Raw genomic sequence first — 18,108 nt, 5'->3', positions numbered from 1 at the left:
TCAAGCGATTCTCCTGCCTTAGCCTCTCAAGTAGCTGGTACTACAAGTGTGCGCCACCATGCCCAGCTAATTTTTGTATTTTTAGTAGAGATGGGGTTACACCATCTTGGCCAGGCTGGTCTCAAACTCCTGACCTCAGGTAATCCACCACCTCGGTCTCCCAAAGTGCTGGGATTACAGGCATGAGCCACTGTGCCCTGCCAAGTACACTTACCTTTATACTGTGTTTTAAATACTGGCTCTCCATGACTTGCACAGCAATGTCCAAAATCAATAGCATGGCTTACTGTTTTTCTTAAATTGTGTGATCTTGGTTACTTAATCTCTTTGGCTTCTATTTGTTTTTTTACATTAATTTATCTTAGAGACACTGTCTCACTTTGTTACCCAAGCTGGAGTGCGGTGGTGTGATAATATAGATCATTGTAACCTTGAACTCCTGGGCTCAAATGGTCCTTTCACCTCAGCCTCCTGAGTAGCTAGAACTACAGGTGTGTGCCTCCATGCCCAACTAAGTTTTTAATTTCTTGTAGAGAAAGAGTCTCCCTGTGTTGCCCAGGCTAGTCTTGAGCTCCTGGGCTCAAGTGATCCTCCCACTGTGGCCTCCCAAAGTGCTGGGATTGCAGGTATGAGCCGTGAACCACACCTGACCTATTTAGTTGTTTCTGAAATGAAGAGGATGGAGTTCAGTATGTTGTAATTTATCTCTTAAAAAAAAAAAAACAAAAACGGATGAAATCTTACGGAGAAGCCTCAAAATATAAATACACAATATAAAAAATATAAAACACAAAAACAGAGCCACTCTCATTGAAGTTGGTGTCCGTTCCAACCTTCCCCCTTTCCTCCCTACCCCACCTCTATTGTACCACCTTGAAATGTTTAGAACACTCCAAGGAGCGTAATTTGAAGACTACTGGGTTTCTAAAGGTTTAACTCTCTCTTTTTTTTTTTTTTTTTTTTGAGACAGAGTCTCATTCTGTTGCTCAGGCTGGAGTGCAGTGGCACAATCTCAGGTCACTGCAACCTTCGCCTTCCAAGGTCAAGTTACCCTCCCACCTCAGCTTCCTGAGTAGCTGGGACTACAGGCACACATCACCACACCCGGCTAATTTTTGTATTTTTTGTAGAGATGGTGTTTCCTTGTATTACCCAGGACTCAAACGATCTGCCTGCCTTGGTTTCCTAAAGTGCTGGGATTACAGGTGTGAGCTACCACACCTGGCCTCTTGCACCTCTTAAGATGAAGTGACTTCTTTGAAATTACATCACTCTCAAATCACACAGTTTTTGAATAGGAGTAGGAGTGGTTTTAGTGTTACACTGGCTCTTGTGCTTTCCTCCTTTTAACTAGTCCTTCTCTTAGGTTCAGAAACTTCCTTTCTTTATAACAGAGCCTATCCGCACACTATGCAATGTCATTCACTCCAAGGACACTTGGAGTTCATTCAGTTTGCCACCGACCTCAGATAATTCTTCACAAATGTTACCTCCGTGATTACATGTACCTTACTTTGATTTGCCTCTGAAGTAGTGTTTGTTCTATTCTCTGGGTTCTCTTGGCATTCCCCAAATCCCTTTATTATTTATTATTATTTTTGTAGGGATGGGGTCTTGCTGTGTTGTCTGGGCTGGTCTTAAACTCCTGGCCTCATCAATCCTCCTGCCTTAGTCTCTTGAGTTGTTGGGATTACAGGTGTGAGCCACTGCACCTGGCCAAATCCCTTTATTATAATGACCATTCATGTTTGATGAATAAATTAATGGTAGAATGAAAGAATGAATGAATGCTCAGGTGGGGAATATATGTATTCTGTAAATTTCATCTTACTGCAGAAACTATAAACTAGCAGGTAATTTTGCTCAGGCTCTTCTCATGTTGATGAAAAGAACCAAACTCTCTAAAATATTTGAAGAGATTTATTCTGAGCCAAATATGAGTGACCACGGCCCGTGACACAGCCTTTAGGAGGTCCTGAGAACATGTGCCCAAGGTGGTTGGGGTACAGCTGGTTTTATACATTTTAGGGAGACAAGAGACTTCAATCAAATACATTTAAGAAATTCATTGGTTCCATCCAGAAAGGTGGGACAACTCGAAGGGGAGGGTGGCCTTCCAGTTTATAGGTAGATTTAAAAATTTTCTGGTTGACAATCGGTTGAGTTTATCTAAAGATCTGGGATCAGTAGAAAGGAAGAGACTGGGTTATGATGGTAAGAGGTTATAAAGACTAAAGTTTTATCATGCAGATGAAGCTTCTGGGTGGCAGGCTTCTGAGAGGATAGATTGTAAATGCTTCGTATCAGACTGTCTGTGTTGATGTTAATGCCAGTGAGGTTTAATGAGTATGTCTGAACCCCACTTCCCATCATGGCCTGAACCAGCCTCAGGTTGAATTTTAACAGTGCCCTGGATGAGAAGGAAGTCCATTCAGATGGTTGGGGGGGCCTTAGAATTTTATTTTTGGTTTACATTCATATAAAACTGGCCTTGATCTCCTTGGGAACTGAATGAGACAGGAACATTTTTCTCAGCTGATCAGCAAGTATAGTTTGGACGTTGGCTGTGTGTACCTAGCACATGCTGGGAGTGGCAGACACCCTAGAGAAAGTTTTATAAAATATACCTGCAGGAAGCTGGGCACAGTGGTGCACACTTGTAGTCCTGGCTACTCGAGAGGCTGAGGCGGCAGGAGGATCTCTGGAGATCAGGAGTTTGAGTCTAGCCTGGGTAACGTAGCAAGGCCATGTCTCCAAAAAAAAAAAAAAAAGGCCAGGCACGGTGGCTCACACCTGTAATCCCAGCACTTTGAGAGGTTGAGGTGGGCTGATCACGAGGTCAGGAGTTCAAGACCAGCCTGGCCAACATGGTGAAACCCCGTCTCTACTAAAAACACAAAAAATTAGCCAGGCATGGTAGTGCATGCCTGTAATCCCAGCTACTTGGGAGGCTGAGGCAGGAGAATCACTTGAAGCCAGGAGACTGAGGTTGCAGTGAGCTGAGATCATGCCACTGAACTTCAGCCTGGGTAATAGAGCGAGAATCTGTCTCAAAAAAAAAAAAAAGATATCTATACCCACATATATACATATAGACACACACACACCCCTGCAAGAACTTGATGATTGATGATTGTGCTTTCAAATGTCAAACCATTAGTCAAATTTATTTAATCAAAATGATTCAAAATATTGAATCACGAAGTAATTAAAAAACCTGAGCCTTCTTCCTCACTCTCAATAAAAAACCTTCAGAATTCAATGGGAAATAAACCTTTCTTTTAAAAGTATACTCAAAAGAAAGAAAAGCCAAGTTACAGGAGAGCCATGTTACACAACTCTGATTTCTGCAGGGGTTTTTTTTTTTTTTTTTTTTTTTTTTTGAGACGGAATCTCGCTGTGTCACCCAGGCTGGAGTGCAGTGGTGCGATCTCGGCTCACTATAAGCTCCGCCTCCCGGGTTTACGCCATTCTCCTGCCTCAGCCTCCGAGTAACTGGGACTACAGGCGCCCGCCACCACGCCCAGCTAGTTTTTTGTATTTTTTAGTAGAGACGGGGTTTCACCATGTTAGCCAGGATGGTCTCGATCTCCTGACCTCGTGATCCACCTGCTTCGGCCTCCCAAAGTGCTGGGATTACAGGCTTGAGCCACCGCGCCCGGCCGTTCTGCAGGGTTTAATGGAAGTAGGTTGGAGCCTGTTCTGCTTTCTGCTGGTTTCTTTTCTGTATATTCATTTATCGTTGCCTCTCCCTGCTTGCTTTATTCACATCTTTTTTGGTATCTTAACTGTATTATTTACCCAATTCATTTGTTCAGCAAATATTTATCGAGTGTTTTCTTTGGAAGATCTGATTTAGAAACTAGGCATATGGAGGTAAATAAAAGTGGTCTCTCCCCAGGACATGTGAAACAGGCAATCATGAAATTAAAATAGTGTAATAAATGAGATTATTGCGGTGTAAACAAGTGTATGGACACACACAGGAGATAGTGATTACTTGGGAGGATAGAAGTCTTTCAAAGACAAGATGACATTTGAATTGGGAATCAAAGAAGGAGAAGAAAGTGTGATGACCATGACAAAGGGAGCAACTCTTCTTGAAGTAGAGGAGAGAACAAAAGTGACTTTCAAAAAAGGTTGGTATACTTAGGACATATGGAAATGGAAAGTACCTGGAGAATGTGGTAGATTGAGATACTGAAGAGGGCCGTATTTTACACTAAGAAGTTTGTACTTTAACTTGTAATCAGTGGAAGATTTTCTAAGCATATTCTAAGGAAAGGGGCATTAATTAGAGCTTTAAGAAAAAACTACTAGCTGTGTGGAAGGGTCTCAAGGCAAGAACATTTATTTAGGTTCTATTCATACTGTACAATTAGTAAGGATCCCAGGTGATATGAGTGGGCAAGTTGGGAAACTTAAAAACAGAGCACTGGGCTGGGCATGGTGGCTCACACCTGTAATCCCAGCACTTTGAAAGGCTGAGGTGGGCGGATCACCTGAGGTCAGGAGTTCAAGACCAGCCTGGCCAACATGGTGAAACCCCATTTCTACTAAAAACACAAAAATTAGCCAGGCATGGTGGTGAGCACCTGTAATCCCAGCTACTCGGGAGGCTGAGGCCTGAGAATCACTTGAACCTGGGAGGCGGAGGTTGCAGTGAGCCAAGATCGTGCGCTGCACTCCAGCCTGGGGGATAGAGTGAGACTCTGCCTCCAAAAAAAAAAAAAGAAAAGAAAAGAAAAAACAGCACTGGAAGGCTGGGTGCAGTGGCTTTTGCTTGTAATCCCAGCACTTTGGGAGGCCAAGGTGGGAGGTTCGCTTGAGCCCAGGAGTTGGAGACCAGCCTGGGAAGTGTAGTGAGGCCACATCTCTACCAAAAAATTTAAAAATTAGCGGAGCATGGTGGTACGTGCCTGTAGTCCTAGCTGCTCAGGAGGCTGAGGTGGGCAGATTGCTCAAGGCCAGGTGGCAGAGGTTGCAGTGAGCTGAGATCATGCCTCTGCATTCCCGCCTGCATGGCAGAGTGATGCTTTGTCTTAAAAAACCAGAGCACTGGACATTTACATCAGAGATGCAGTTTCTGGGACCTTTGCTCTTAACTTGTGATCTTTTACAAGTTTCTTAGTTTTTCCATCTTGAAAATTGAGGGTTTTGGACTAAATGATAATTGTAATTATTTTTTTTTAAACATAAACTCAAGATTTTATTGTCTTTATAATAAAAGAAAAGATGACACTTAGAACTGGATTACTTGGCTCTTTCTCTTCTTATCTCCTCCCAGTTCAAAATGCTTGCATCTTTTAATAGCCGGCATTCTCTTAGATCTGCAGTTGGGCTCAGTGCATTCAAGCCTTAGCACAATCTTCTTTGTAGTTTTAGCCTTCTTCTGGAAAATCAGCTTAGTTTGCCCACCATAGCCGCTCTGCTTCCTGTCATAACACCACTTTCCGTGGGCATACAGAGAATCCTTGCCCTTCTTGTACTGTGTCATTTCGTGGGGTTGGTGCTTGCCACACTTACTACAGAAAATTCTGTGGGTTTTAGGAATGTTCACCATGTTTGCATGAGTGCTGTTGCCATGGAAGGTAATTGTAATTCTTTCTGTAACTGTGCTTCTTAACAAACAAAAACTTTAACCTTGGCTGGGCCAAGGGGTTTGGAGTTTGATCAAGATGGTGAAACCCCATCTCTACTAAAAATACAAAAATTAGGCTGGGCATGGTGGCTCATGCCTGTAATTGCAACACTTTGGGAAGCCGAGGCAGGCAGATCACCTGAGGTCAGAAGTTCGAAACCAGCCTGGCCAACATGGTGAAACCCACCTCTACTGAAAATATAAAAATTAGCTGGGCGCGGTGGTGGGCGTCTGTAATCCCAGCCACTTGAGAGGCTGAGGCAGGAAAATCGCTTGAACCTGGGAGGCGGAGGTTGCAGTGAGCCGAGATCACGCCATTGCACTCCAGCCTGGGTGACAGAGGGAGACTCCATCTCAAAAAACAACAACAAAAAAAAACTAGCCAGGCATGGTGGTGTGCGCTTGTAGTCCCAGCTAATTAGAAGGCTGAGGCCGGAGAATTGCTTGAACCCAGGAAGTGGAGGTTGCAGTGAGCCGAGATTGTGCCACTGCACTCCAGTCTGCGTGAGAATGAGACTCCATCTCAAAACACAAAACAAAAAAACCCCTAAACCTTAATTAAGCGACTTTTCACTTATAATGGCTGTGACTTTTTCTGAGTCTTATTGACCCTTTGTAAAACAGGATTTCCTGCTTTTGTTCTAGCATTTCTACTTTTTTCTGTCTTAGTGTGAGTATATTTTCTACATTGTCTGTTTAGCAATTACTCCAAATTGCATCTGAATTATATTAAATTGAAGCAGTGTTCTTTGCCTTATGCCTACCATTTACCCAGTATGTTTTATTGGTTTCTACAAAGGTAACAATGCCAGTTCTCCATTAATTTTTAATGAGCAGCAACATCATATGAATATTCTAAAAACCATATGTAACTAACAGTATTCAAAATATATGATGACTACACATTGCCAAAATTGCCCGTCACTACATGTCATCCCCTGTGAAGAGTAGAAACGGGTGTTTGTTGGATGCCAACTTTAGTTGCACTTGCCTGAAACAGGCACCGGTCATGTACCTGGGGATATGCTGGTTACCCTTTTCTTCCTTTCAGAGAGTTATACCAAGAGATAAGAAACAATTAGCACTCCCTAATTTATGTATGTGATTGATGCTGTCCAGTGTGTTGGGAGTCATCTCTGGCTTGTTTTTCTTCTCCTGGACAAATGTGTTAACAGTAAGTTCTCCTGCTGTTTACAGGAACCTGTGGTGCATTATCTCCATTTAAGAGAGGAAGAGGCAGATAAAGCCCATGGGAAGTTCATGGGCTTTAGAATTAGACAGACTTGGGGTTGCATTCTGGCTTCATGACATACTGAATTTGGGCAAGTAATTTAACCTCTTCAGTTTCTTCTGTGAAATGAGTACAGTATCATCTGCCTTGCAGGGATATGTGAGAGGAGTATCCGTATTATCAAAGGTGCGTAGCAGTATCTGGCACCTGGTAGATAAGTCTACAAGCTTCTCAGTGTCTGAAGCTCCCTCTGCAGAACCTGAAACATATTGTATTCTCAGTGAACATTCATCATGACACAGCACCTCTACTGTGATCAACAGAAGTGTATTGAATTAATGGTAAACAGTAAATGTTAATTTATTAATTGCTTTTTGAAAAATGTAAAACAAAGTTTTTCGTATCTGCTGCATTTTCAAAATTTCAATTATAATTATAATTATTCTTTAAGTACTACTCTGCAAATAGACTAGTAGAATTGTTAAGCATTAGGTAATTATTCCACAGTGGGGCAGAGAGAATGTAAATGTAATAGATATGAAATATGTTTTAAAAGCTTATTGGTTCCAACAAAATATACTCCCATATTTTACATACAACATAAATGTTACATATAATATGGTACCTATATGCATGGGTGGCTAAATTCCACATACCAGATGATAAAGATTCTGTAATACTAGTACCTTCAGCTCTTCAGCTTTACCCAAGGGATTTGCCCTTGTTGCCAGTAATATTATTAATATTTGGTTCATTCTCAGGTTTTATTTCAGAATTATGCCTGTGATTATTGAGCATCTGCTATTTGGCATTCTTTTTTTTTCCCAAGTAAAACTGTATCCAGCTTTAGTAGAGATACTTTCCATAAACAATCATGGTATTTCAGGCAGGACATGGGAAGACAGTCATTAACAGTATACAACAACTTTCTTTCCCCCCAACCCTATCTCTCTCTCTCTCTCTCTCTGTCTCTCTCTCTCTCTCTCTTTCTTTCTTTCTTTTTTTTGATGTTTGAGTTTCGCTCTTGTTGCCCAGGCTGGAGTGCAATGGCCCGATCTTGGCTCACTGCAACCTCTATCTCCTGGGTTCAAGCGATTCTCCTGCCTCAGCCACCGGAGTAGCTGGGATTACAGGCATGTGCTACCATGCCTGGCTAATTTTGTATTTTTAGTAGAGGTGGGGTTTCACCATGTTGGTCAGGCTGGTCTCGAACTCCTGACTTCAGGTGATCTGCCCACCTTGACCTCCCAAATTTCTGGGATTACAGGCGTGAGCCACTGCGCCTGGCCATAACTTTCAAACTCCCTTCTTCAGTAGACGACCAAAAATCAGAAAGCCACTCTAAAACCCAACAAAGTCTTCATCTGATGCTGTGAACAGGGAAAGTTTAGAGTGAGGGTTGACATTTCACATTTAGCATATTGTTTAACAACTTTTCACCAGCTGACCCTGACTTTCAGGAAGTGAAATGAAAATAGCAGAATTTATCTGAAGAACCAATGCTCTTTTGACGGATGCCATCTCAGTGGCATCACTGGAGAGTCCAGATTGCCTTACACACTGGTAACTAGTGATTGGGGTCAGGTCCCAACAGATGTCTGGGTTTAAGGGAGTTAAGTCTCTGCTGAAAGATGGAAAGGGAGAAGAGGACATAAAAACAAATTTGTTTTCCATTCCACAAGGTTTTACGTGCCAAGGTGGCCATGTGTGTTAAAGTCAGGGAATCCCTCCTCCTGGGAGCCAAGAGGAAGTCTCTCAAAACTAGAAGGGAAAGGTGTTTTCCCCACATTAGTCCAGCTTCGGAGACATTCTATTAGTGACATATGGCCCTTCCCCCAAAAACAACAATGAAGTTTTCTGTGTGCTAACAACATAGCTAAAAAAAAAAAAAGTAGGCTGGGCGCAGTAGCTCATGCCTGTAATCCCAGCACTTTGGTAGGCTGAGACAGGTGGATCACCTGAGGTCAGGGGTTCGAGACCATTCTGGCTAACATAGTGAAACCCCATTTCTACTAAAAATACAAAAAATTAGCCGGGTGTGATGTTACACACCTGTAATCCCAGCTACTTGGGAGGCTGAGGCAGGAGAATTGCTTGAACCTGGGAGGCGGAGGTTGCAGTGAGCTGAGATTGTACCATTGCACTCCAGCATGGGCAACAAGAGTGAAACTCTACCAAAAAAAAAAAAAAAAAATGTGGCCAGGCGCAGTGGCTCACACCTGTAATCTCAGCACTTTGGGAGGCTGAGGCAGGTGGATCACCCAAGGTCAGGAGTTCGAGACAAGCCTGACCGACATGGTGAAACCCCATCTCTACTAAAAATACAAAAATTAGCCGGGCGTGGTGGTGCCTGCCTGTAATCCCAGCTACTCAGGAGACTGAGGCAGGAGAATCGCTTGAACTCAGGAGGCGGAGGTTGCAGTGAACCAAGATCACGCCACTGCACTCTAGCCTGGGCGACAGAGTGAGAATTCATCTCAAAAAAAAAAAAAAAAGTAAAACAAAATTCTGCATTTTTATAAGCTTGATAAAAAATAGTATTTCAAACTGTACAGTCACCAGAAGTACACAGTTATAAAAAATGCACACACTTCACTTGGCATCTCCAACACTTTCAGCTTTCTGTGCCCCGTCTGTTTTGGCATCTCCATTTTCTGCAAGGTTATTCCCCTCCTTGCCAGCATCAGCTTTTCCCTTTTTCCCTTTGGGTACCTTCTCTCCCTTCTTTGCAGGGGTCTTATCAGGCTTGGGCTCTGGCTTTGGAGGAGCAGGTTTAGCAGACAACCTCATGGATCTTCTCTGTGGTTCGTTCTTCACCTTGGCTTTATCTCCTTCAGCATCCCCTTCACCCTTTCTCTTGGGCATGGTGGTGGCGACGGTGGTGGGAGGTAAGCACCTGGCACAGGGTGCAGTGGCATGCAGGCTTTGGTCAGTCCAGGGTTCGTTCTCGCCTCTTCTTCATACTGCTCTCTATTTGACATTCTTTTGTATTCACAGAATACGTGATGACCAACAAATGGTTCTAGACAGATGATTTTTAAGTTTTAGACCTAGATCCCAACTGATTGAGGCCTTGTGTCCATGGGATCCCATTCCTCATTGGTTTTTCTGTTGTTAGAGCCATCTTTAGTAATTTACATGCTATTATGCAGAGTTAGAAAATGCATTATTTGCAATAGTGGGTTTTCTCCCACGTTTTAAGATGGTCTCAGCCACAGAAAACTAATAAAGGCCCTTGCTACTGCATATCTGTTAAGTAGATAGTTTGTTTTCAGGCATATAGCTTATTTTGAGTTAACATTACTTATGATTTAAAATTGAAGAAGTAAAAATGTTATATTTGTTTGCAGTATTTCTGTATTTGAGGAAGTTGTAGTCATAACTTGATTTATGGGACTTCCTTCTGTGTTCATTTTTAAGCTAGCTATAAAATGGTGACAAACATTGACCGTGATGTATATACTACTTAATGCCTTCTTTGTTTAAAATGGCTGTGCAAATATTTTTCTTAGGCTTCTAAAAATATAAATATTTAAATGATTTGGGTAAATATATGAGATGCAGCATGATCTTTTAATATAGTAGAATTTTCCTGCAATATTATGATCCATGGTTTTAATTACTAAGTGCATTGTGGTAAATTTGCTAGGCCTTCACTTCCTAACTGGTCCTGTTCTCAAAATTTGTGGAACAGGCTGGACGCAGTGGCCTGTAATCCCAACACTTTGGGTGGCTGAGGGAAGCAAATCACTTGAGCTTAGGAGTTCGAGACTAGCCTGGCCAACATGGTAAAACCTTGGCTCTACTAAAACAAACAAAAAAACAAAAATTAGCTGGGCATATGGTGATGTGTGCCTGTAGACCCAGCTACTCAGGAGGCTGAGGCTGGAGAATTACTTGAACCTGGGAGGTGAGGTTGCAGTGAGCCGAGATTGTGCCTCTGCACTCCAGCCTAGGCGACAGAGCGAGACTCCGTCTCAAGGAAAAAAAAAATAAATAAACTTACAAAAATATTCATGAAACAAATTTTGAATTTATTGACAGCTGAATAATGAATTCAGGGTTCAGAATGATACTGCACTCTCCTTTTCTGGATGTTTGCAAAATAGCCATTTGTTGAACACCCTATGTGGCAGGCAGTTTAATGGATTATGTTTAACACTTTAAAAAATACTTCTGCAAATATTTTTTATAGATGAGTAATCTGAGTCTCAAAAAAGGTTAAATAACTTTTCCATGGTCACAGATGGGAGAATAGCAGAGCTGGGTTTGAACCCAGAGCTGTGAATTTCCAAAGTCCCTTCTCTTAGAGTGCTTGCCGAACACATTTAGTTATGTTATATATGTATTTTAATAATTATGTGTGTGTGTTAGTAATTACTTTTAGACTATTTTATAAACCCCTTGAGCTCACTTAAACAGCTATGCTACATTTATTTTGAATAATTTTCTTGTTTGGGAGTTTTTGAAAAATGATAGTATGGGCTGGGTGCAGTGGCTCACGCCTGTAATCTCAGCACTTTGGGAGGCTGATGTGGACGGGTCACTTGAGGCCAGGAGTTTGAGACCATTCTGGTCAACCTGGCAAAACCCTATCCGTACTAAAAACACAAAAATTAACCAGGCATGGTGGAGCATTCCTGTAGTCCCAGCTACTCAGGTGGCCGAGGTATGAGAATTGCTTGAACCCAGGAGGCAGAGGTTGCAGTGAGCTGAGATTACACCACTGCCCTCCAGCCTGGGTGACAGAGTGAGACTGTTTCAAAAAAAAAAAAAAAAAAAGGATTTCCATGTTATTTTTACATACTTATACAGTTGATTTATTTTCTTCTCTCCGAAATTAATTTCTACAAGAATGTTGGTTCATGCCAAGGGTTTCTTTATTCAGTATCTGCTATTGAATATGTGACTGTTTTTCTGTATTAAGGCAGCGTGATTACCCAACAGAATCTCTTACCCTTCCTCAAATGTAAATTCTGCCTGTTCAGCAGCAGCAGAAGCTCTGCATTGTTTTCTGTTGGAAGTGTGAGCTGAAGGGGACAGACATTCCTGCTGCTTAGCGGGTGCACTAAGCTGTGATCTGCCCTTGTTGTATTACCAACGGCACAATATTTTTATGTTGCAGATGGCCGAGAGCTAGCAAGGAAAACTCAGGACCATGATGGCTCAGTTTCCCACAGCTATGAATGGTAAGCAGCTTTGTGCTTGTGGCAAGATGAGGTTATGATTTTTTTTTTTGGTAGAGGTTTAAAATATTCATGTAGATAATTTTCCTTAAGCTTATAAATACAAAACTTGAAGTATTCTTCTTGAAAATATTTTGGAACACTGCATATATCTTCTGTAAGAATATTATGTCGTAAATCCCATGACTAGATTCTGGAATGTGTGTTTGCCATTGAGCAGTTAGGAATAACCAAAAGGTATATTGTGTTTGATGCATAAAACTGGATGACAAAAAGCAGAGTGCTATAAGGTGAATGTTAAAGGTATTTTGATGGCATAAGATGATCGTAAACTGATGAAGCCAATAAAGATTAACTTAGTAATATTTATGTAAGATTACGTTTTCCCTTTAGATAAGATTGCGTATGCCTGCATACATAATTGTTTAATATGAAACATTTTAAAAGAAAGTGCTGGCTGGGTGCAGTGGCTCATGCCTGTAATTCCAGTACTCTGTGAGGTTGAGGCAGGCAGATCACTTGAGGTCAGGAGTTCAAGACCAGCCTGGTCAACATGGTGAAACCCCATCTCTACTGAAAATACAAAAACTAGCCGAGCGTGGTCATGGGCACCTGTAATCCCAGCTACTTGGGAGGTTGGGGCAGGAGAATCACTTGAACTACCTGGAAGGTGGCGGTTGCAGTGAGCGTGGGAAAGAGTGAGACTCCGTCTCAAAAACAAAAAAAAGAAAAGGAAAAAGAAAATGCTTACGTAATTTCAATAATGAAAAATGTTTAAAGTTTTGTTCTGATTGTAGCTTTCTTCCCCCAAATACTAATTAACTACCCTTAATAGGTATTGTTACTGTGTTTGTCATTTATAATTAATTGAAAAAAATGCATTATATTTTTAAATCGCTAAAGAAATCTAGATACTGAGTTCTTAATTTTATGGTAAATTGTATTAGCTAATTGTAGATAAGTATCAGGAAATAGAGAATAAACTCAATAATTATTTATTATTTAAGTTGAAAACAGTAATGTTACAGAGCATTAAAAAAAAGGAGGGAAGAATCACCATTCCACCATCTTCATAAAGCCGTTCTGTTTTGATATTACCATCTAGTGTTAATCAGTTTTTTAAACTTATTTTCAGACATAGGACCAAATCATTACATTAATAACAAAAATACACACTGTATATCTAAAGTTTTATGCCTCAGGATTTAGGAAAATCTTGGAGAAGTAAATTATTTGTATAAAAGGTAGAATCAAATTCTAATGCGTGATAAGATCCTGTGTCATTTAAGGATAGACTTGAAGTAAAGATTTTATTGTTTCGTGTTTTACCTTTTCAACCTATTATTTAAGGATTAATGTATTGCTCCTATTGGGAAAATGGTGTGGGATTATAAAGATTGATGCCACAGACAATTTTTAATAATTAAATAATTTTTCCATAATGAGTGGTACATGTAAGTTTAAAAGTAGGGCAGTAATTGTAGTAGTAACATGTTCTACTCAAGTTTGAGGATTTTTATGCCCCATACAAAGGAATTTGCACTAAACAGTTGAATTGTAAACTTCAGGCAACATATTAATCAGGTTTATAAGCAAAATGAACATAAAGCGGTACAGTCCCGGTCCTTCTTTATTCTGCTGCTTCCATCCATAAACATTTATATATCTACTTTGCAGTTCATTGCATTATACAAAATATAACATTGAGAACAAGTGAAATATTCAATAACAAAAGAATGATTATGTGAATAATCATCTAAAATATTGGAAAATGCGTTTAGAAGTGCTATATAGGCATACAGATAATTTTTTTTAAACTTGTGAAGAATTAATTGCATGTGTAGACTGTGTTACCTTCCTACTTAGAAGATTGACGATAACTTAGACATATCTAATTTAAGTTCAATTCAGGGTTTAAGATGTTACTGGAGAGCAACATTCATGTATAGTACAAAACTTTGCTCCTCTAGTAATCCTGACATAGATTGTTAAATTTTTTTGATGCCCATTGCTATTGGGAGTTGTCTGTAAGTATGCCTGTGTGTGAATGTATATGTGTGTGTGTGTATGTGTGTATGTGTAGGTGTGTGTGTGTAAAAACAGAGATGAGACTACTTACTGGATGAGATCTAGCCTATAGTAGATGTTCTGTTAATGTGAACTTTTTTTTCTTCACTGACTATAAGAACTTGTTTGAAAGAGCTAGCAGGTGAGAGGAGAATAAGCAACAGAAATGTTTATGAAAATCCCATATTTTCAATATCAGTTATGAGTTGGGGGAAGTGGATAGAATTTTAATGTATTTCTAACATGATTATTAGATACTGTAAAAGTTTGTTAGCTTTTTAGGGATATATTAGACATCAACCCCCAAACTTAGATTTTTCTGCCTCTTCAGTAAGGCTTACAGATAAATATAGACTAAGATTGGGAGATTTTTACTTGAAGTTCAGAGTAACAAACTTTTGCCTTGTCAAAGCATTCTGTTAGTTGATACATCTAAATAAGAAAGCCAGGATTGAATTAACTATTTTAAAATTGACTTTGAATTACATGTATTGCCCAGTTTTCTGATTTCAGTGTTTTGTTTTTTGAGACAGGGTCTCCACTCTGTTGCCCAGGTTGGAGTGTGGTGGTATGAACACTGCTCACTGCAGCCCTGACTTGCTAGATTCAAGCAATCCTCCTGCCTCTGCCTCCTGAGTAGCTGGGACCACAGGCGTGAGCCACCACACCTAGCTAATTTTTAAATTTTTTGTAGAGGTGGGACTCTCACTATGTTGCCCAAGCTGGTCTTGAACTCTTGAGCTCAAGTAGTCCTCCCACCTTAGCCTCCCAAAGTGCTTGGATTACAGGCATGAGCTATCACACCTGACCAGTGTTATCTTTTTGTTCCTAGAAAATTCTTGGTGCATTAATACTTCATGTTTTAATATGATTAAGTTTTTAAAAGGTTATTTGAACACTACTAAAAAATTATTCCTTGTTAAAATGCCTTAGAACATTTTTATTCTGTTGGTTACATTAATCATTATAATATGTAACCATGATTGTTGTGTGTGATTTTCTTGGCTGGTGGAGTCTCTTCAAAATATTAGAGTCTGTGAGTTCCTTTAAGGTGTTTTTTTTGTTTGTTTGTTTTTGTTTTGTTTTTTGAGACAGGGTCTTGTTCTGTCAACCCACCCTGGAGTACAGTGGAATGAACGTTGCTCGCTGCAATCTCAACCTGCCAGGCTCAAGCAATTCCTTCTGTCTCAGTCTCCAGAGTAACTGGGACTACAGACATGTGCCACCATTACCATCTACCTAAAAAAATTTTTTTTAGACATGGGGTCTCACTGTGTTGGCCAGGCTGGTCTCAACTCCTGGGCTCAAGTGATCCCCTGCCTCAGCCTTCCGAAGTGCCCAACCCAATGGTTCATTTTATTCATCTTCGTACCCCATAAATGTTTACTGAATGAATGAATATGAAGGTGTCAAGATTACTGATTGGAGACATGAGGAACTAAGCAGTAAACATAAACAGATGGGTTGAGTTAGCCCCTGTGAAAACACATAGCCAAGGAAATATGAGGAGATAGTAATATATATAAGACAGCATCATATTGTGATGAGCACTGGTGATGCAGCAGAACTCTGTTTTGTCTTAAGACAGCAGTGGAGTCTATCACTGCCTGGGGATATATACCCGTGTATGTTAGGGCGGCTTTTAAGCCTTCCTAACCAAACTCTTCAGACTTAAAATAGTCTTAAGGTTTCTAACTAAAGAGCCTTAGTTTCAGGCTATTCCCTGAGAGAGATTTGAATGCTCTGACTTCTTTTTAATTATATTGTTCCCTGGGATTGGGTTGAATAAGGAAACTAATTTATGGAGCACTCTTCACATGGCAGGCATGTATTAGATGCTTTATATTTTTGTTTTAGTTTATTTTAAAGTTGGGTTTATTGGGGGTATAATTCACCCTTTTAAAGTAATACAGTTTGATGAGTGTCTAAAACTGTGTTTAGTCATATAAATTAGGATATAAAACATTTGCATCACCTAAAAAGTTCTCTGTACCCTTATACCTCCACCTTTAGCCACGTATGATTGGCAACCACTAATCAGATTTCTGTCCTTACAGTTCTGCCTTTTCCAGAATGTCATATAAATGGAATACACAATATGTAGCCTTTGGTGTCTGGCTTCTGTCACTTAGCAAAATACCTTTGTGATTCATTCATAATGTTGCATGCATTTCTCCTGTTTACTGCTGAGTAGTATTCCATTGTATAAATGTGTACCACAATTTATGTATCCGTTCAGCCATTCAGGTGCAGAACATTTGGGTTATTTCCAGGTTTTAGTGATTATGACTAAATCTGTTATAACTATCAGAGAACAGGTTTTTATGTGGAAATAGGTCTTTATTTCTCTTGGGTATTTACCCGAGAGTCTTTTGTTAATACTCAAGAGTCTATTGTTGGGTCATGTGGAAATATATATTTAACTTCACAAGAAATTGCCAAACTGTTTTCCAAAGTGACTGTCACATTTGCTTTCCCACCAGCATATATGAGTTGCAGTTGTTTGGCATCTTTATCAGCACTCCGTATTTTTTTTAAATTTGTTTTTAAATTTTCAGACATGCTAATAGACATGTAATGATACCTTTTTGTGGCTTTAATTTACATTTCCCTGATGATAGTGATATTGAGCATCTTGTCACATGCTTGTTTGCCATCTGTTTATCTTTGATGTGTCTGTTCAAATCTTTTGTTCCTTTTTTTTGGAGGAGGGATTATTTTCTAATTTTTGAATTGGATAGTTCTATATATATGCTGACCTATATTTATTGAATATGTTTTGCAAATGTTTTCTCTCAGTCTGTAGTTTGTCTTTTCCTTAAGAGCATCCTTTAACAGAGTGGACATTTTAGATTTTTATGAAGTCCAGTTTGTCAAAATGTTTTAATGATTTTTGCCTTTTGTGTTCCAAAAAGTCATTGCATAATCCAAAATCACAAACATTTTCTTCCAGAAGTTTTTTTTTTTTTTTGGGGATGGAGTCTCGCTCTGTCACCCAGGCTGGAGTGCACTGGCGCAGTCTCGGCTCACTGCAAGCTCCGCCTCCCAGGTTCACGCTATTCTCCCACCTCAGCCTCCCGAGTAGCTGGGACTACAGGTGCCCGCCACCACACCCGGCTAATTTTTTGTATTTTTAGTAGAGACAGGGTTTCACCGTGTTAGCCAGGATGGTCTCGATCTCCTGACCTCGTGATCCGCCCGCCTCGGCCTCCCAAAGTGCTGGGATTATAGGCGTGAGCCACCGCGCCCGGCCTTCCAGAAGTTTTATATCTAGTTCTGTGATTCACTGAGAGTTAATTCATGTATATGCTGGAAGGTTGAGGTTCTTTTGTTGTTTTTTTCATATGGATATCCAGTTCTTTCAGCACCATTTTCTGAAAGGACTGTTTTCTACCTTGGATTATCTTCTCATCTTGTTGGAAATCAATGGACAATATATTTGTGAGTGTATTTCTTTTTAATTACCAACAAGACAGATAGTTTAAGACTCTTAATTAAGCCTGAGTAGACTCTAGTCTTGCCTTCAACACTTACCAATTTTATTACCTTGGGCAAATTATTTAATATCTCTGTACCACTGTTTCCTTCTCTGAAAAACAGTGATAGCAATAGTTACTTCATGGGATTCTTATGAGACTTACTTGAAGCAATACATGTAAAGCTCTTAGAAAAGTACCTGACACGCGGTGAGTTTCATTAAGTGTTAGTTATAACGGAGGTATATTACATGTAATCTTTACAACAGGCCTGTGGAGTTACATAATATTCCTAGTTTATAGAGGTGGCATCTGAATTACAAAGAACATGAGCATCTTATCCATATATGTTGGGACATAGTATAGTGCAGAGTTCAGCATGCAGGCTCTGGAGTCAGGCTACCCAGGTTCTAATCTCAGCGCTGTCACTTACTGTATAACCTTGAGCAAGTTGCTTTATCACCATGGGTTTTCGGTTTCCTTACCTATAAAATGAGAATAATAATA

At 40.1% G+C, this 18,108-nt stretch overlaps 2 protein-coding genes and 1 pseudogene across 6 annotated transcripts in view; 1 reads left to right on the top strand and 2 right to left on the bottom strand.

The window, feature by feature from the left end:
- ITSN2 (intersectin 2) overlaps nt 1-18,108 on the top strand; it is a 152,977-nt gene that overhangs the window by 20,468 nt on the left and 114,401 nt on the right. For all 5 annotated transcript variants that reach the window (XM_007971313.3, XM_007971318.3, XM_007971317.3 and 2 more), the window contains exon 2: nt 11,998-12,061. In XM_007971313.3, coding sequence (XP_007969504.2) covers nt 12,031-12,061 — 31 coding nt within the window. In that variant the 5' untranslated portion in view covers nt 11,998-12,030. The remainder of the gene's footprint in view (nt 1-11,997; nt 12,062-18,108) is intronic.
- On the bottom strand, nt 3,394-9,240 carry LOC119627198 (large ribosomal subunit protein eL42-like). The gene has a single exon (XM_073022809.1). The coding sequence runs from the start codon at nt 5,561-5,563 to the stop codon at nt 5,243-5,245; it is 321 nt and encodes a 106-aa protein (XP_072878910.1). The 5' UTR covers nt 5,564-9,240; the 3' UTR covers nt 3,394-5,242.
- Nucleotides 9,272-10,140, bottom strand: LOC103220672 (non-histone chromosomal protein HMG-17 pseudogene; annotated as a pseudogene).

This window comes from Chlorocebus sabaeus, chromosome 14 (genome assembly GCF_047675955.1).
Source record: "Chlorocebus sabaeus isolate Y175 chromosome 14, mChlSab1.0.hap1, whole genome shotgun sequence".
Taxonomy (NCBI): domain Eukaryota; kingdom Metazoa; phylum Chordata; class Mammalia; order Primates; family Cercopithecidae; genus Chlorocebus; species Chlorocebus sabaeus.
The sequence above is the reverse complement of the archived record's forward strand: the minus strand, read 5'-3'. Positions and strand labels throughout refer to the sequence as shown.

What these genes read in the sequence shown, in the direction of transcription:
- LOC119627198 (XM_073022809.1), bottom strand. Translation starts at nt 5,563, where the DNA reads ATGGTGAACATTCCTAAAACCCACAGAATTTTCTGTAGTAAGTGTGGC.